The 20,273-nt window shown below is 49.0% G+C and overlaps 1 protein-coding gene across 1 annotated transcript in view; it reads right to left on the bottom strand.

The window, feature by feature from the left end:
• Positions 1 to 19,037, bottom strand: part of NCKIPSD (NCK interacting protein with SH3 domain) — a 50,039-nt gene extending 31,002 nt beyond the window's left edge. Inside the window, exon 1 of the mRNA XM_054639961.2 lies at positions 18,773 to 19,037. Within this exon, the coding sequence (XP_054495936.2) occupies positions 18,773 to 18,943 (171 nt within the window). The 5' untranslated portion in view covers positions 18,944 to 19,037. The remainder of the gene's footprint in view (positions 1 to 18,772) is intronic.
• Between the last annotated feature and the right edge of the window lie 1,236 nt (positions 19,038 to 20,273).

Here is a 20,273-nt window from a genome sequence, read left to right as displayed (position 1 = left end):
CTTCCAGGGATGGGGCATCCACAGTTTCTCTGGGCAACCTCTTCCAGTGCATCACCACTCTCCAGTTAAGGAATTTCCCCCTAACATCCAATGTAATCCTTGCCTCTTGCAGTTTAAAACCATGCCCCCTTGTCTTAGCACTACCTGCCAATGTAAAAAGTCATTGTCCATCTTTTATAAGCTCCCTTTAAGTACTGGAGGCAATGACGTTTCCCTAATGCCTTCTCCAAGCTGTACAATACCACTCTCTCAGCCTGCCTCCACAGGAGGGGTGCTCCTATGGAGCTGCTCCTTGCTGTGCAATGCCATTTATTATGGAGAGGGTGCTTCCTTTCTGATAAAACACAGCATTTTCACACTAATGCAGCAGGGCTGTGACAACTGGCTTTTAGCTGCTGTGCCCTTTCCTTTTGTTTCTGTTCCCAACGTTCTATTAACAAGGCCCTGTCAAAGGGCTGGAATAAAGAAGCAGCATTAACTTGCTACTTGCACTTTATGACATTGTTGATGCTGCTCACAAACCATCTCCCTTGCTCAGCTGAGTTGGGAGGGTACATGTTGGGGAAATGGCAGGGCTTTCAGCACAGGGGCTGCCCCACATTCTGGATTTGCGGGACAGCGACCATCAGGGATCCCCTGCTTCGTAGTCATAAAGTTTAAAAGTAAGTATCAGTATCCTGGATAGATCATGTGAGTCAGAGGAATCTGCACGCTCCTTGGGTTAACCAAAATGGCACTGCTTTGTTTAAAGGGGGATGGATGAAAAAGCACATTGCAGCTGAAATGAGCACAGGTTGCAAGAGGGCAAAAGTCTGATTTGCCAAGGTCTCACCTATGATCTCCTCCTCCCTAGGACTCGAGGGATTACGTGCTCACAGCAACTCTGGGCAGTGCCTCGCTGTTCTCCCCCTGCAATCCAGGGAGATCAGTCACTCTGCAGCACAGGGGAATCCTGCTGTATCCAGCACCCATTCCTGAGGATGCTGGCAGCTGAGACAGGCAGGCACGTCCTCAGCAGTACCTCCAGCTCACTCATTCACAGGCAGCCCTGGTCACGCATGGCTCTGCAGCCTGCAAAGGAGAGAGGCCACAAAGTGGCAGCAAGAGCAGAGCCCTGGAGTGCAGGCAGGGCTGGGTGCTCCAAAGTCCTGCAGAATCCTGTGCTGCAGTCCTGCCCCATCCTATGCTCTGGGCTACACAGATGAAACCCTGTTCATAAGCTAAGGCTCACATGGAAGCAAGAGAATGCATGAAAAGGGCATTGCTGTACAGAGGGCTGCCAGAGGAGACTACCAAGCAAAGCCCAGGAATTCAGCTGGATTTACTGATGCTGCATGGTGGGGGTTGGCAGAGCCCTGAGCAACCACTGCAGCACGCAAGCTGTTAACTGTGTCCTCCACCAGTTTACTGGCTTGCCAGGCACAGGCACAGCCACGCCAGCCACCCTGGGAAGGCAGAAAAGGTGGCAGGGACAGGGCAGAGATGGCAGTGGAAGGCACTGGCCCTCACAGGGTGAGCACTCCTTGGTCAGCCGGGAGTGATGGTGCCCAGGCTGTGGCCAGGAGGCATCAGCCTCCTGCCCAACATACCACAAAGATCAAGGAGTATTTGCTGAGGTATTGATAACACATTCCCACCGGTGCTTCACCCCAGAAAGGAGTGGCTGCCACCCCTTCTGTCAGGTATTTCTGGTTTAATCAAACAACACTGCAGCAGAGAAATGTTGGGCTCTATACACAGCCTGTCTCCACCACCCTGGTGACAGCAGAGAAGTGACCCTTGGTGATCACAGGCCATACTGGCCATGGGCACTGTATCAGAGAGCCAGGGCTACCACCAGCACCCCACAGGCCAGCTGCTCTGCCAGGAACATGGTACTGCTCAATTAGAGCCATGACTATCAGCCAGGAAACTAAATTTCTTCCTTCATAGCCTGGTGCAGGAAAATCACAGAAGCATTAATAAATCATTATTTCCTCACTCCTTGCTAATAACAGAAGCAAACAAAGGGTATCCCCAGAGCCTGCTGCTAATTTCCTCCCCACCTGATGAGGACAGAGCCAGACCTCAGCACTGCCTTGGGGTGATTTGCACACCCCAAGGTGGTTGGGGAAGGATGCCTTTCCCAGGGCCAAAGACAAGCTTTTAAGAAGTAACCTTCCAGAATGCCTTGTGAGTACCTAAGCATGGTCTTGCAGAGACAGGAATGCATCTATCCCCATGCCTCACACTGCTCTCATCCTCACTGCCCCAAAAGGAGCAGTCTCCCCAGAAGGAGCACACCTGCACAGATGTGTCATACAGGCTGGTGAGAGACCTGAGCAATTCAGAAGACATTGCAGGTGTCCTTGTTGTACAGGCAGAACAACCTCCTCTCCTGCCCTCCCCAGGCTATCAGAAATGTTTCCCCCTCTCTCCTTGTAATCTTTCCACATGTACCACTAGTGTTGTTTAAATGCACTCACACAGAAGAACTTGCTCAACAGTCTAGAATAATCATACCTTTCAGAAAAGCATTTTCTAGACAAACAGGCTGACAGCTGCATCAGCTCAGACAGGCTGAGCCACTCTGCAGTGCACAAGGCTCCCACATTTATGAAAGTGGCCCATTAACTTATGGCAGGCTTTTCTTTGCCTCCACAGGGGGCTGATCCAAGAAAACATAGCTTTTTTTCTCCTCCTACCTCCCCATTCATTAGTGATCAAGGGCATTTACCCTTCTGCATGTGCAGGAATCAGTGCCCTCATGCCTGCAGCTGCCTCTGCAGCCAGAGGGGTGCCCAGGCAGGGCTGCTCATCTTCACCCTCATCTCATTGCCCCAGCTTTCACAACATGACAACAAAGGACAGACAAAGTTTTGTCTCCAGTGACAGCTCAGTTTTCATGCAGCTGCACTGACACGGACCACTGGTGAAATTAGTATATTTATCCTGCTGGCATCCACAGGCACAGGCTGGTTCTTTGTTTCACAAATCAGAGAGGAACGCCACCTCTTAGGTCACATGCCCTTCACCCCCAGTCACCGCCAGACTGTCTGCATGTTTATTCCTTCCAGATTGAAATGATCACAGCACCAATTTACAAATATCAACTATCCTTTGTCCACGGCTCAGTGATGTGCCAGATCAGAGTTCCCCCTTTGGGACCCCACAGCTCAAACAAATGGGCTGAATTTTGGTTTTTTGCATTGCTGGGGAAAATTCAGCTCCTTTCCCTTCCCTTTTTGCAGCCCAAATCAGAAATTTTTAGTCCTCAGGCTGCTGGCTAAGAGAGATGCATTAACTTATTCTTGCCAGCATGAAGATATCATGCCTTACAGCACATAAAAGCACACAACAAAAACACAAGTGAAACAATGGGCAACTGCCCTGGTTACTGAGCAAATAAAGATGAGTACAGCTCCAAACAAACCTGCAGCATCTCTGACTCGCTAGCGAGAAAACAAAGACATGGCTGAGCTCCCCTGACAAAGAGGCAGCCCAGAAGCAGCCCAGGAATTCCTGCTGATATGCTACAGCGCGTTTCTCACGGATCCGTGTTTTTCCACTGTGTGCTGACAGCAGCCGCTTGAGCAGGCAGCCGGCACAAATGGGAAATGAAAAGAAAGGATAGCCAGGGAAAGGGCTTAAGCTGTGCAAATCACGCTAAAGCAAAAGCCAAAGCTCCTGGCAAAGAGATACACTAACCAGGGACAGGGCAGGCACAAGAGGCATTCTGAACAAACAGAACCCTGAAGGCAGCAGAGGGATGCACAGCAACCAAACCTCAACCAATTTCTCTCCCAAGAGCAGGAGAGAAGGGGGTCAGGGAGCAGGGGGCAGAGACAGGCTGAGGGACAACAGAATGCATGCAACCCAGCACTGCATGCTTGTACTTCCTGAGGTGGAAATGCTTCATCCTCAGTCTCTCCAGCCATGCTCAGACCCTGTTTACTGGCCACAATGACCAGAATCGGCCACTGATTCCTTCCCCTCATAATTTTTCACTCTCCAGTAACCAGAACACATGTCTCATGCCAAAACAGTCTAAGAGGATAAAAGCAGAGACAGAAATTTTTAAAATAAAACAATCAACACATACTTATATATCTTGCTGTTCCCTGCTGCTTTGTTACTGCTCTCAATGCTTCCCTGGCTCAGCCTGCCCCAGGTGAGCAGCTGCCAGACAACAGAGCTGCCCCTCTCTTTAGGATCACCTGTTCAGCATCATTTTGCACACAATTGTCAAGTCAAGTCAGTATCTGACATCATCAACGTGGCATTTGTGCAGGAAAACGTACATTTCTACTGACACATACATAAACATAAAATGTATATACGTACACATACTCGAGTTTTCATCTACACTGAAAAAGAAAACAGTAGATAACCTCTGCTTTGATGAAAATGCAGGATTATGAACCAGGATCTATCAAGGTGAAAGGAAACATACTGCAGGGCAGCACTAGAAGTATACCAAGACTTTTGACATATTAGCCTCTGAAGTCAAAAAAAAGCCCAACAGAAGGGGTTTTGCCAGACTTTGTGTGGTCTTCAGTTTGTAGCCAAAAAACTGCTACAGATGTGATTTGCTCACTGAGATTCAGCACAGCTCCAAGATCACTTGCACACAATTAGCACAGGTCTATAAGACAACCCCTATATTAATTATGATCAAAAATGCAACTAATTTCTAAGTTCCTAGAGTGCTGGGAAGAATGCAAGGTGCTAATCTCAGCCCATCTTTGTTTTGATTGAGTTGGCAAAAACATGGATGTGGGATGAAGATCCAACCACAGAAACTCTCTTTGCAGTTAATCAGATTTGCCAAGAGCTGCCAGAACAAGGAGCAAAGTCAAAGCCCAGAGGAAAGAACAAGACTGGAAAACTCTGCAAGTCCTGGCTCTTTTTCTGGCATTCAAAGAGGAAAGCTCAGTTTCCCCCCACAATTTATTTCCATGGCAGAGACTGTAGCAAAATGCCAGAAAGGTGACAGTTATATAAAACCTAGGATGAAAAAATTCAAATTTCTACCACGATTGAGAGAACTCTTTCCCTTCCCAATCACCCTTGCCTTGGAGCACATTCCAGTACATGAGGATCAAGTAAGTAAAAGTCTCCAGGGCTCAAGCAGGAAAAATATCCAATTACACTGTTAATTCAACTGATGCCCAAAGACACATGCAGAAGAGCCCATATGTACGTGTTAACCAAAAGAGACTTTCCTCCTGTGTGCCACAGACTGGCACTGATGTAACAGCTTGCAGTTACATGTTTGAGAAAGAGGTAATAACTCGTGATTCATCTCACACAGGAATTTATGATTTATCAGCTTTTCTTCCCAAATCCTCCCTGTCCCATGACCAGCACTCTGGCAAGAGTCAGAAAGCAGCAAACTGGAGTTATGATGTGCTTTGGGCATAACAACTGTGTTGGCCAAACCTAAAACCAGGGGCAAATTAAAAAGTGTCTCTTATACAGACAGAAAATGGGGAAATGCAAAATTAATTGGACCTGCTGTCTCAGTCCCAGTGAACATGGGAAGACAGGCAGCAGGCACAGGTCTGCAACCCAGGAACATTGGCCAGGCAAGAAGGAGAAGGGGCAAGGAGGGTGCACAGGCCACCATCCGAGGAAGTGCAGAGCCTGTGGGTTTGGCAGGAACAATTTGAGTGTGCCACATGGAGAACAAGTGCTGCTTTCTGGTATCCACTAGATGAACAGCCACATGTACTCCAATAAAGCCATCAATGAGGGAGAAGAGATTTCATCCTTAAGAGGTTACCACAGAAAAGTCATCAGCCAGTTTTAGTCTGGACAGTTGTAAATTGCACAAAATAGTAAACCAGACATGAATCCTCAGGATCTTTTGAGTAGCACCAGGATCAGACTGCCAGACCTGGCACAGCCCAGGCTCTTTTCTGCTAAGCTGTCACTGTGAGATGAAAACCTGTCTTGCATTACTGTGAGCAAACCTGAGAGAAGCCCTGGAAAGTTCTCCCCAAAGATCATTCTAGTCAGGAGGATCAAAGGCAGCTCACTGCTGCAGGATCAGTTAACAGTCTGGATAGAAAAGAATTTTTCTGTGTTCTGGACTCTACATGAAGAATAAGCATGGCTTTCTCTGCCATGAAGGGACACAGCTCCCCTGCACACTGTGGCAGGACATCTACCCCTCCCCTCCTCTACCACAGGTACTTGGTGCATACAGAGAACCTGGCTGAAAGGCCCAGCAAGGGGTCATCTCTGGCTCCAAAAAAGCTCAGGCCTCAGCTGAGAATGTATGTCTTAGTCTGGAGAGCAGATGTGGGAAGAGATAAAAGAAATATTCTTGACTGAGAGACACTGTTTTACAAACTATAAAAGACATGTAAGTTATCACAGAGGAAGAAGCCTCTTACACACACCCTAACAAGTGTTCAAGACTTCCCCCCAGAGTTTGGATGCAGATTCCGTGGTTGGTTTCCTGGGAACTGGGGGGAAGGATCTCAATGTATGCCCCATCAACAACTGGATGGTAAGATACACTGAATCCTAAGTTATATTATTTCTTCACTAGTTGTAATATTAATAGGTAGCTTTAACTCCACGCTGTACATATCTACTAGTAGTCTCTTTTTGTCCTTGTTCCCCTGTAGTATTAGTTTAAGTCTTATGTCTGTTAGTTTTGTGTCTATTAAATAAATAATATATATAATAGACCAAATCACCCATTATTAAAGAAGTTGTGAATGAGAGTGGATTTTGGGGTGCTGGTTACCTCAATAAAGCTACTGCCTGCTGCCAGAAGCCTGGGCAAAAGGCAAGGACTTATCTAAACCCCATCCATTCGTAACACACACCCAAAATAAAGAGAAAGCCAGCAGGGCAGGAGCAGAACACACTAACTTATAGAGAAAACCCAGCATTTTCCTCTGTAATGAGCATTTCCTTTCCTCAAATTACTGGTGCATCCTACCTGAAACTCAACTTACCAAGTTGTGTGATCAGATCACACATGCAACCTCCTCTGAAATAAAATGACCCTTAGATCACCATATGGAAAAACCTGAGCATTTTTTACCAGAAGTAAAATGGCTCCAAGCAAATACAGAATGGCTGGGTTTATGCTGCCCCTTTGTTCAAAGACAGCAGCTCCACATTCTCATTTGAAGGTGGAGGGATCACTTGCCAACAGTACTTTTACTATCATCCCTTCACACAACCCCTAAGCACAAAAGATAAACCAAGGTCCTTGAGCACTTCTCCTGCTAATCATGTTTCAGGCCAGGGACCCAAGACAGCAACATATTGACAAGGTTTCTCCAAAGCAGATGCCCATATAATGTTCCCACAATATGCATCTCACAAGCAACCTTGCTTCTCTGCACAGCTCCCTCTGGGTCACAGGAACAAAGATTTGAAACATCAGTACTGGGAAACCCCAGGATACCCAACCAGCTTCTCCCCAACATTTTCAAGCTGTACTGAACAGCTCCCACCAGCGTTGAGGAAACACATCTCCCCTTTGGTGGGGACGTATTCCCCAACATGGGAATCCCAAATAAGTCCTCCACCTATGCAGAACAGCATGTCCAGACCCAGCGGGCTTCTTCCAGCTGCTAGGATTGTTCATGACTTTAGACTGGTACAAATTACTCATGCTGGGATTTAAACAATATAACAACCAGACTCTGTGTAAAAGATAACCCTCACATGCTCATTTGCTTTCAGGTGGGCCACAGTAAAGCTATGGCAAGAAGGAATATCCTCCAAAAGAGGATCCTGTGCCATGGGTTTTGGTGGCTATATATTTTAACATGTTCAGAGTAGCACTATGGAACAGAGGATGTTATTCATGCTTTTGGCTTATCAGTGCTACAGACAAGAATTCCATCAAGTTAGGTGCGCCAGCTAATTCTAGCAAAGCCATTTACAGACTGTTGAGGGTGCAGGTGTAGGGCAGCAATGGAGGAGGTATCAGAGGGGTTGAAAACTCCATACACATCGCACTGTCAAGAGGGAGATCATGCTAATTGGTCACAGACAAAATACCCAAGTGTGCACACATTCTTGTTAGCTGAGAGCTGCTTCTGCACGCACATTTATTCCTTAAAGTAGGTTGGGTTTCTGCTGATGTTTCTATTCCTGACTCTCACCAAATCCAGCAAGTCAATGCAATCATGCTTTATGGGGACAGTGATAAAACTAAAGCTAATTCATACCCCAAAAACAGTGAAGATACCACTGAGATCTGCAGCAGTGTCTTACACTATTACATGTGTGATCATAAAGACAACAGCACAAGCCAAAATAAACCCCAGAAAATCTTGAACTAAAGATCCTGCAGTTGTTTTTGACTAGCAGACAGCAGAACACTACTTTTCTGTGCTGCAAAACTTCAGCAGACTGACAGTTTCCATTGACCTACAAAAATAGCTTGAGAATTGCAAGTTTAGCTCTGTTCATCAAAGGAATAAGGCTAACTTGCTGTTATCTCCAGATTCAGTTCTAGAACAAATTCTGGGGTTTGTTCAGTGAGCTTTTTATCTTAAAAAAAATTAAAGGGTTGAACTGGATTTGCTGACATTTCACCTATAAGGAAGTAAGAGTCACAGAAGCAATTCATTAGTGTCCACACTATCTTCAGGAGAAAACCAGCCTCTGCTTTAGCTGCAGTTTATAATCCCATCTCCTTCTGCAGCTTAGACTAGCACAGACTCCTCAGAAAACACAAAGAAATGGGGACAGGAGGGGAATGTCCTCATAGGACAATGTGCTTCGGGCAGCAAAACAGCCATAATCCTGTTTTCCTCACTTCCCGAGGCAGTGAACAAAAAAACCTGCCTTTGTTAGACTGCTCATTTCCCATGTGCAAAAGTTGCTCCCAGCTCCCATGGCTCATTACAGACTTACTGAGGCAGTTAAAGACCGAGTGTGACACGAGGACGGCAGTGGGGACACCTTGGGTGCCTCCCACCAAGGCACACAGCGAGGACAGGGCACCAGGTGAGGCACCAGGAGGCATGGGCACTGCACGTGGGAGAGGGGACAGGTGAGACAGGCACGTGGAAGAGGGGACAGGTGAGACAGGCACGTGGGAGAGGGGACAGGTGAGACAGCTGCACTAAACCCCAAAACCGTGGCACGCCGCTTTGCCACCAGAGTGCCCTGCAGTCATGCCAAGCCACCACACGGGTGACACAGCAGCTCCCTTGTTGCCTGCACAGAGCCCTATAAAAGGGGGTGCCCAACAATAGAATTTGGCTGACAATGTGTTCTGTTGCATGCCTGTCTCCAACATCAGTGACAATCTGGAAGGGCACAGAACTCACCGCGTTTACACAAAAAGGAATTGTCACCACATCAGATTCAGAGGCCACGGAGGTTTGCATTTGTCTGCTCAGTGGAGAGCTTCAACTTGATGTCTCCAGGCAGCCATCTGGTTTCCACAGGAGCTGCCCTGGTTCTTATTGCAGCACACAGACATTGAGTGAACTCTGCTAACAAAGAGCCCTCCATCCCAAAAATATGCCCAACCACTTCCATCCCCCAGGTGCAAGTGGGTGAGAGGCACCTGTGTGGCCCCTCAAGGCTTTCTTCCCACCTCCAGAGAAAGAGGATGAAGCTCAGAGGCTGAGCTCAGCCTCCCAGCCAGTCAGCTCAAGGGCAGTGGAGGGGGAGCAGCAGTAGGAACAGTGGGAGATGACATCCCAGCTACCTCAGTAGCTGAGGAGGTATGGCCCCAGGCACAAACCTCATGGACAGGCATTCAAAGACCTTTTCAAGACATCATCCCAGCAATTCCTGCCTCCTTGTGGGTGAGTGTCTATCTCTGCAGCTCCTGCCTCACCCTCTCCCTTAACCCTTTAGTTTTTGTTCAATATAATAGAAGCTTTGGAGTTGAGGCCTGCCCTAAGGTTTCCATACTACAAGGCATTGTCCCTACTTGTACTACAAAAAACCCCAATAAATAATTAGTAGTTAATACTTAGAAAATATCTAATCTGAACTTTAAACCTGTGATTTAGCAAGAAATGACCCACAGCCTGGAATTATCTAGCATGCCAACAGCTTGATTTTCTAAAAAAAAAATTTAATTATAACTCTTGAGCAGCTGAACCTAAAATACCAGTCTATGGTGGCATTTCCAGATCACAGAAAAAATCAACACCTTGCAGACCACTTTCACACACACCACCCCAGCCTAAGCAGCAAAGGGAGACAAAGCAGCACAGATGTTCCCTCCATTCCCCCCACAGCATGACAGGAGATCCCTATTCAAAAGCCCATCCCACTAGCATAAAAGGCAGCCTGAGTCAGAGGAATGGCTTCACTGCACTTGCAGCTGGGTGACACTGCCTTTTTAGCTGGTCCAGATGGACAGGAGGAAGCACATGGACTTCATAAGAAGCAAGCATCTTCCAAGGAGGATACGAATGACAACTTCTTCTAAACAACTTCACCAGGCAAGCAAATAACCAGGGGAAAAAAAACCCATGGACTTCCCACTTCATCCTAAAAAGCTGACAAAATCTTACTTCCCCTTCCTGCCTAAACCTCATGCTAAATAAAAGAGGACAAGTTTTACTTCTTTGCTCCCTTGAAAGGGAAGCAAACAGCTCTGCTACACAAGCTCTGCAGTGCAGGGCACGAACACAGATGATCTCACATGAAGCTGAGCCTCCTCTCCCAAGGTGGTGGGTCCTGTCTTTTGGACAAGACTCTGTTTGTCTGTTAGCACTGAGAGATTTCCACAGAATTGTGCTCAATATCCCTGTGGTGAGAATGCAAAGAGGAGCAAAGACAAACAGCTGCAGTCATGAATTGTGTCTTCTGTTCCACTTCTCACATGACAAGCTTCAAAACCCTGGTTTTAAAATCAAAGGTTTTCCCATGTGATAAAAAGTCAAGACAAATTAGGTTTGACAACACCCTCTTTTAAAGGTCAAAATTTGATTTGTGAGCCACTGGCTGGGGAAGCAAAGTGATGCTCCTCCAGAAGCAGGACCAGGACCCACAATTCCGGCTGTGACTCAGACCTGAGGCAATGAGGTCAGTCAGGGTCCACAGAAAGAATTCCAGTGACCTGCCATTTCAAATGAGAATTTCTCCTATAAATACCACAAGGATTTTTCAGATCCAGGTGCCAATTCACAGAAAAAGCACAAAGTGGGGTCCTCCAGGAGTGCCAGCACCCACTTCTCTCTGGAGAGTGTCAGCCTGGAAGCAAGACCTCCTTCCCACTAGAAGCTGGGACCCATCACAAAGCAGTAGCAACTCTGGGAGACAGAGATCACCAGCCCTCACAGCCCCTGCAAGCTTGCACAGAAATACACTTCTTTAGTGAAATAAATGGAGTCAACTCTTACTGATATGGCCAAGATGAAAGCCTCAATTTAAGTTTTGTCTCAGGAAGAAACACAATGCATGTGCATTTTAATTTAAAAATCTCTGAATACAGAGCTCTGTTCGAACCTGTGTCTTGAAAAATTTTGGTTATGGCAATGGCCACATAGAATGTTAGTATCTGTGAAGTCTAATTTTCTTGCAGACCATCCAATGCTATAATTGCATACTAAGGCTGCTTGTACTTCTCTCCTTATAAACCCTTCTGGAATTCGTACTTCTTCCAATACCCAGGCTGACAGCTCACACACTGAATACATAATCCTGTCTAGGAATGACAAAGTTTAAATTGCTCATGAGTGAGCAAATCTGGGATGCTCTTATAAACTCTGTTTGTTTTTATGTACAGCTAAAATACAAAAGGAACAGAATAGAAAGAAGGCTGCTTCTCCTCCAAAGCTCTCCTCAACAGACAGGTTCAGCTGTTTTTTATGTTTCAACCATTGGCAGATGTAAATACCACTTTACACCGTAGGATTTGACCTCCCCCATAGGCATTTGTATGCCCAAGGCCTTGCAAGGGATCACCTTAGGTCAGCCAGTGACCATGATATAGTCTGCTTTTGTCAAAGCCTTTCCTCATTTAGAGGCTGCTCCAAGCATGGAGGTTACTCTTCTCTTGCAAGGAGGAGGACTCTTCACATTGTTTTCCCATCATCACTAACAGAGTCCATTTTTCTCCAAAGACAAGCAACATTAATTCCTCCCTGCTCTTCAGTGTCTTGCTCCCTCTGTACTTCACACAGAGCAACAATCACAAGAAAATCAATTTCCATGAACTTTCTGGTTTATTGGTTTCATATTTCTTTCAATACAAATTTCTCCTCCTTTTTTTTTTTTGCAGTTTGTGTTTGTTTTTTCTAATAGGAGCTCACCTGATGGGATGCTGGAAATCCTCAAAGGAAACACAAGAGTGGGATTGTGAGAAATGATGCAGAAGCACAAACAGAGCAGGATGTTCCTAGTTCAAAGCTGGCAGTTCTTCCCCTTGCAATAAAAAGCTCATCATTATCCAAATGTAAACAAGGAGAGAAAGCCTAGCCATCTTCTCCTGATGAAAAGCATTCAAAAACCATACAGTAGGCAAAAAAACCCCAAAAACCACAGATTTGATCAGTAAAATTGCAAAGTAACAGCAGGTGATCACCTGTGCAACACTGTGAAATGCTCACAGCCCAGCACTAGAAAGCAGATGTGCAAATGACCTGGCAGACACTATGACCCTGCAGGGAAGCTGGGAACCAATCTGTGTCTGTCTGCTCTGGGCAAGTGCCTCTTCAAAGGCTGGGAAGAAAATGGCACATTTCCTCTTTCCAGTCTGTCCCCTCACCTCGCCCTTCTTCCAAGGCAAAGAGAGCTGCAGTCACATGGCTCAAGAGTGGACAAGGATTCTCAGACATGTCCCTACTGCCTGATCACTTCTGACCAAAGCAGCCTTCATGTTGTTCAACTCTGAAACAGGCTTAATATTTCCAGCCCAACAGAGCCATCCATGTATCCACCAGTGTCACTCCACCCCTGACACAGGAGTGATGAGACCACACCACCAATGCTGCTCATACCTGGGTGTCCAGGCCACAAAGACAAATTTTATCTGGTATCAAAAAGCCTAACTATTTCTAATTGGAGTAAAAGTGAGAAGAACATGTCTTCACAGCCAAGACTAAAGATCATTACCATAGCTCTTTAATCATTCTGGACCGTGAAAGATTGTAGATCTTCTGGCTAAAATTTCAAGTGTTTAGCTACAGTAATTAGAAATAGTTATAATTCCCTTGACTGTGTAATTTAGTCTCAAGAATAAAACTATATCTCAAAGCACAAGCAGCTCTGACACAACAGCATCTCTGCTATGGTGAGACCCCAGAGAAAAATGCTTCGTTCTTTCACTTTCTTGTATGTATCAAGAAACGCAGCCTCAGCTACAAAGCACTACCAGCTGCTCATTCTCCAAAATAAAACTTTATTTTTAGCCTAAGCACTTACTCAGGATCTGTGTGAGTATTGCAATTAAGCTCTCACGCCCATTGAAAGCTCTGTCAAACCTGCAGCAGATGACAAACAACGCTGCAGGCTCCAGCGCAGGGGACAGTCCGTACAGCAGCCTGCACAGTCACCACCTGTTCAGGAGCAACAGGAGCAGCTCTGCCAAGGGGCAGAGCACCACAGTTAAAGCTGGGTTTTAAGCAGATAGAGGGAGAAACTCAAGCTAACAACAACTGCCAAAACTTAGTTTCCAGCAAGCCCAGGGAGGTTGTAGTATCTCCCTCTCTGGAGACATTCAAATCCCACCTGGACATGTTTGTGTGTCACCTCTCCAGGTGGCCCTGCCTTTGCAGGGGGTTGGACTGGATGATCTCCAGAGGTCCCTTCCAACCCAAACTATGTTGTGATTGACAATGTACAACCAACTGGGGAGCTGCAACTTCATGATCTTTAAAGTCCCTCCCAATTCAAGCTACTCTACGATTCTGTGTTCCACAACCATCATTATCTCCATGGCAGTGTGGAAGGTTTGACACTACCTGAGCTGCCACAGTGATCCCACACAGCACCAGCCTTGGCACTGCTGCTCCATCCCTGAACCAATGCACATGAGATCCTGGCAGAGAAGCAACACAATTACAAACAAGGAGTTTTCCAGCAAGCCAGTGAAGTGAATTAACTGAGAGTGGGGGCTCACAAGAGCAGAGGCAGCTTAGGGGAAGGCTGGACAGCAAGGCTGGGTGTAGCATGTGGGATCAGGTTGGAGGAGTGGCCATGAGCTGTGAGACCCACACTCTGAGCCCTGGCATGCCCTGGTCTGCAAGAAAAGGCAGCTCCTACGCTACCTCACTCTGCACCACTCACTCTGTCCTGAACACAGGTCACTGCTACAACAAGAAATAGGGCAGAATGGTTTGGGTAAACAGAGAGTGCTCAAATGTCACTCCCTCACAAAAACCTGTCTTCTTTGCAGCTGGGGAGGTGACACACCACTCCTGTGCCTGCCTGATCAGGACTACCTGTACTCTGCCACTATGCACTTGCTCGTGCTGCAGGAGGATTTTAGTTGTTGCTAGGCTGCACAAAGCAGTCTCTTATTTTTATCACATGTCTGTTTATTCTTGTAGAAAAAGATACTGCAAACAGCAATCCAAGGCATCCTCAAAATGCTTGTTACACTCTATGCTTGGCTCCATTTTCTCACCAAACAGTCCAAAGCTTCTTGGCCATCAGCATACACACCTTTGCACCCAAACAGACCTTTTCTTGCTCCTCCAGAGGTACCATGTGAAAGCATGAACAGAAATTCAAAATTCACATTACAAACAATTTTTCAGTTATTCCAAATAAATTTAAGGTAATTTTGAAAAGGATATCAATAATAATTTCAAAGCTGTTTCCTAATGGCTTAATACAGCTGGAATAGCTAATTTGTAACAGCCAGCAGGCTAAGCCATTCCCACTTCATCAGGAAACATCTCCCTGTGACTTAGCACTTATTTTTGCACCCCTGACATTTACCAATAGAGCATTTTAAAGCTGCCATTGCCCTCCCCAGCATTTAATGTTAACATTTTCATTGACGGACAATGCAGCCTGGGTCAGTGCAGACACGAGACAAGACAAGATCAGCTGTGGTGCCAGGCAAAGCTCAGAGCTGAAGTAGCCCTGCTGCTCCTGAATGTGAGTCCCACAGCAGGAGCAAAGCACCACGGCCAGCCCCTGTCCTGCCAGGAGCAGATCAGCTTTCCTGGCAGGCCAAGTGTCACCCACACTCAGCATCCTCCAGGACAAACACTCCCTCCGTGCTCCTGGTGCTGCTGTGCCACAGCCTGAAATCTTCATCCAGAGCTGGAATAATAACTCCACATTCCCATTACAAAACTCCAGGTTCTATCATAATATTAGCAACATAGAGCTATTTATCCCACAGAAAGGAATCTTATTATTTGCTAGACTTAGCATTTGTCCCTTTCTGACACTGAGTGAACTTCCTGTGCCTCAGCAAGCTTTCCAAATTGAATCTTTTACAGCTGCACATAAAGCTTTGAAAAGCCTATCTTCTGGAGTGACTGTCTGACTCCAGAGGACACCCTAAGCTCCATTTTAATCTCCATATTTTTCAGCCACTCATACATCACTTAAGCATCAGCACACAGCTGGAGACTGAAGACCAACCTCACGCTGACGGGCACCTTGCTGTTCAATAGGAAGGCCTGGCACTTGAGCAGACAGTTTTGCTGCAGCAGTATTCACCTGGCATTAGATATTAGCACATTTCTTGCTCCACCAGTAGCTGCAGGCCACTACCCTCGTTCTGTCACTGGCACAGTGCTAGGAACACATTTTCACTTGTCTGGCAGCAGCACCCACAGCCCCTGAGTACATGACCTTGCTGGGCACTATCATGCCTGCTGGTGTCAAGGCCTCCCAAGATCTCCACCAAGGGCATGCAGAGCCAGGGCAAAGCCATATCTGAGGCCACTGTTTCAACAAGCAACTTTCTCTGTGTGCAGTCCACAAGCTGCCCCATTCAGCAGCACAGCCCAATCCTCCCCTCTCGCTGCTTTACGGCCTCAGCATCTATTCCCAGAATGGCACTCAGCTTGAAATGACTCTTAATAACCCAAACAGGAGCTAAAAGGGAACTACAGAAGAGTAAAATCAGCAGGAATATCAGCTGAAGTTGGGCGTTTCTAATTGACTCAAATTAACTTCACATCATCTGTACCTTCTGGTGCTCTGGCTGGGCCCCAACTCGTTTCTTAGGGGCATTCTAAGATGGATTTGTTGGTGGAGCTTTCCCCCCCCTACAACTAACTCTCCTTTAACAGCAATACCGAGCCACAAGGATTTCAATACAAAATCCTGCAAAAAGACATCAGACAAAAATAAGCATTAAAAAATAACTGGGAATTAGTTTCTTCTCTTAGAGAAGCCAAGGCATCAATATCCCATATCTGTGAAAGCTGAGAAAAAAACAACCCTGAAACGTAAGAGGAGCTCAGAAGAAAAAAACCGTTCCTAACAGTGCTCAGCAGCAAGAGCAGCCCCAGCCTCCCTCGTGAGGTTGCTGTGAGGGGCTGTGACTGTTCCCAACCTATTGCTCACCTGGAGCCTCACTGCACTGCTGAGGAGGGCCAAGCTTACCTTTACAATGGTGACTCCTGTTGGCCACGCTCTCTCCCTGCTAACACCAATCATTAGCGGTGCTTCTCCCTGCTGTGATTGGGGCAGCATTAATTACCTCCCGAACCACTGGCACTAATTGGTCTCTGTGCCCTTATTAAAACAAAACTGGGCGACAAATGTTTGCACTCCTCCTGGACATTGAGCAAACAGTCTCAAGCATATTCTTGGTGAGCAGATGCTTTCTACCATGAATAAACACATGTTTTGACTTCACATCAGCTCTTCAGAGCTGGCAAGATGTAACAGCAGAAAGTCAGTCACAGACACGCAGGATGACTGCAACTGCAGAGCAGCAAATTAGATCCTGCTGCTTCACACATCATCAACAAATTCAGGTGCTGGAAATTTAATGGCCAAAACACAGCTGAGCAGATGCAGGGAAGACTGTTTCCCACAACAAGGTCTAAAGGCATTTGGGAAAGTTACAGCTGAGCTAGAGGGAATGCTCACAAAGTCACCAGCAATGCTGCTTTAATATCAGTGCATTACTAACGTGTCAGGAGTTAGCCTGGCAGGCTGCAAGCTGTGTTGGGGCTGCAGCAAAATATAATGTTAGAAAAGAATGTAAAGTCATAGAATAAATACTTTTCCTGTAAGATTTTGAGATGCATACTAGCAAGGTACCTGCAAGAAAAACTGGTATGAGTGAGCAGCCTAGAAGAAGGCTCCTGCACCCACAGCAGCGAGAAGACGTCATGCCACACAAGCAAATGAAGCAAGAGACTGCAGAGAGGAAACTCATGAGCAGCAACCTGGAGCTATGCCACTGTGGGGTTTTAAAATCTAGCAGTTAATAAGGTCTTTGCTCTGTAACTAAATAGCTCCTGTAAAGAGCTTATTAAGGGCTTATTGATACACAAGATGTCTCTTTCCGTCAGGCCATCCTGCCAGGCTGCAGAAGAGCCCCAGCTTCACAGGATGGATGGACCAAGTGGCCATCAAAGAGACCTGGTGTTGCCCTGACACACATACACACTCTCCTGTTAATGCTTGTCTCACTGGAGTGCTCTGCAAAGCCCACACCCACACTTACTTACAGCCTGAGTTACTGCTAATCAGAAATTCAATGGCATCTGAAGGAGCAGCAGCAGCACACTACAATAAAGAGGGTTGTCACCATTTTCAGACAGACTCCAAAAGGCCCCTTTGTAACATTCACATGCATTTCTGTGCAGTTACCCATTCACTGATGCAAAGAGTCTTCAGCATCCAGGTCCCACAGCTATCCTGTAGCCCAGAAGTACCAAAATTCATGGCCCCCTCCATGAATTAATTCTATATGAAATGCCTATTCTAATTTTAGAAGCAATGTTTTCCCACTAAGCAGCCCCTGCACTGTACAAGCCCCATGTAACCTCTTTCCCTTGACTCTTGCATGGCACAGTACTCACACCCAGCAGTAAAAGGTGCACTCCATCCTCTGACCCCAGTTAGGGCCACAGCAGGTGCTCGGACCTTGGGTAACGCCCAGTATCACCAGCCTGGCTGTCAGTGCTGCCAGGGCTTCTCCAGGCCCCCAGGACAGCAGGGGTGTGCTGTGGGTGTCGTGCTGTGTTAGTGGAAGGAGGACAATCATCCCTCACTACTCACTGTGGGGGTACCACACACATGGAGCCCCCAGGCTGAACAGCCAGCACGGGAAGGGCCATAGGAGTGCCACTAACTCACACCAACCACAGCTGCTGGCCGGGACACTCCGGTTTACCTGCAATCATGTTTACTCTGGGGAGGAGAATCCCCCTCAGCATCTCCCAGGGATTTTCCCATCTTCCTCTCCCAGTTCTGCAGGAGTGAACAGCCCGTCAGACTTTCAGGCCCTGGAGATCCGTATCCAACCCGCTTCCTAGGGATGAGCGTGCTGAGCTCTCACTTTGTCCCTGCCCCGCAAGGCTGGTGCTCCCCAAACCTGACACCACGGGAGATGTCTCCTGCCCCCCTGCCACCACGGGACTCCCATCCCACGGTGTCCCAGACCGTTCCCGCCTGCCGCAGACACGGCAGGGGCAGCCACGGCCACAGAAATCGCGCACCCCTTTCCCCAGCCGGGCCAGCGGCTCCCGGAGAACACACGCGAGGGGCATGAGCGGCTGGGGCTGGGCTCTGCCCCCGCCCCGGCACTAACCCAGCCTGGGACGGCCAGCAAAGCCCCGCTGCCCGCGAGGGGCCAGGGCAGCGCCGCCCAGCCCCGGGACCTCCGGCAGAGCCACCCCCGCCCGGCCCGGCCCACCTGCAGCCGCTGGAGGTAGGAGGCCGGCGCGTAGCCCGTCTCGCCCGAGCCGGCGCGGGTGACGAGCCACCAGTGCTGGTTGCTGCGCTCCAGCAGCAGGAAGGTCTCTCCGGCAGTGAAGGGCAGCGAGTTAGGCTCGGCCGAGCGGAAGCTGTACAGGGCCCGGTACATGGCGGCGGTACCGGCGGCACCGGCAGCACCGGCACCTCCGCCCGCCCGGACCGGACCGGGCCCGCCCCCGCCGGCCCCGCCCACACGCCGCCGCCGCGCCCCGCCCCCCGCGCGGTACCGCCCCCTGGCGGCGCGGCGGCGCCACTCCCCCCGCCCCGCCGGCCCCGCCCCGCCCCGCCCCGCGCCGCCCGCCCGAAGCGGCAGGGGGCGCCAGCGGCTCGCGCAGCGTCCTGAGGCGGCGGCGACGGTACCGACCCGGGCACCGACTCCGGTACCAACCCCGGTACCGACCCCGGCACTTGCACCCGGGACTGACCCCCAGAACTGACCCACGGGACTAAGCCATGAGACAGACCCCCGGAACCCGGGCACTGCCCCCGGCACCGACCCCCGAGGGGCCGTTGGCAGGATCCAGAAGCACGGGCGCTTTCCCGGCACCGGCCCGTTCGTGTCCCTCCTCAATCACACACCGGCCTGGGTCACTGCCGGCTCCTGGGGCCACCGCTCCCGCCCCCCGCCCATCGCCCACCCGCGCCTGGCCCCTCTGTCCCCCGCCATGGCCCAGCTGGCCCCAGGCACATCGCTTCCCCATTAAATCCGCCCGTCCCGGCCAGTGTCCCCGAGCAGCCCTCCTCTCGGAATGCCGTGTTGGAGCACCCGGTACCACTGAGCCCCCCAAGTCCTTGTGTGCCCGCCAGTCCCACCCTGAGGGCCGCGAGGGCTCCCCCGGTGAGCTCCCCTGGGCCAGTCCCGTTCCCCACCACTTCCCCAGCATGGGATCGGGAACACAGCCAGGGCTGGCTCTGACCCGCAGCGAACACAGTGACCTGGCAGGTGGCCATGGGGACCTAGGACACAGCCCATCAGGCCTGGAGCTCTCCATGAAGACACAGCAGCCCCCAGCCCCATTCATCTCCTTGTCCCATTCCAGGAGAACAACCCTTTGGGACACTACCCCCAGTAGCCTAAGACCCCTGCAAGCCGCCCCAGCTCCCCGAGGCATCAGCAGCTTCCCTTGATCCCTGCTTCCCAGGGATTTGAGCCCTTCTCGCTGTCCCAGGGGAGTGGGTGGCAGCCCTGCAGGGCATGGTGCCCCCTCCCTCTTCCCCAGACAGGGCTTTCTCCATGCTGCCCTAGGAACAAGACAAATTTTCCACCTGACAAAGCCAGCACAGACAGCCTAGGAGCAGGGTCGGTGGGGACCTGGTTACAGCACCCCAGTGGAACTAGTACATACTCCTGCAGCCCAAGCCCACCACAGACACCTCTCATCCATGCTGCCCACCCCTGCCATCCTGCCAGAATGCAGAGAAGCAACTGTGCACAGATC

Source organism: Agelaius phoeniceus, chromosome 11, assembly GCF_051311805.1.
Source record: "Agelaius phoeniceus isolate bAgePho1 chromosome 11, bAgePho1.hap1, whole genome shotgun sequence".
Lineage (NCBI taxonomy): Eukaryota > Metazoa > Chordata > Aves > Passeriformes > Icteridae > Agelaius > Agelaius phoeniceus.
This window is presented reverse-complemented; position numbering and strand designations above follow the sequence as displayed.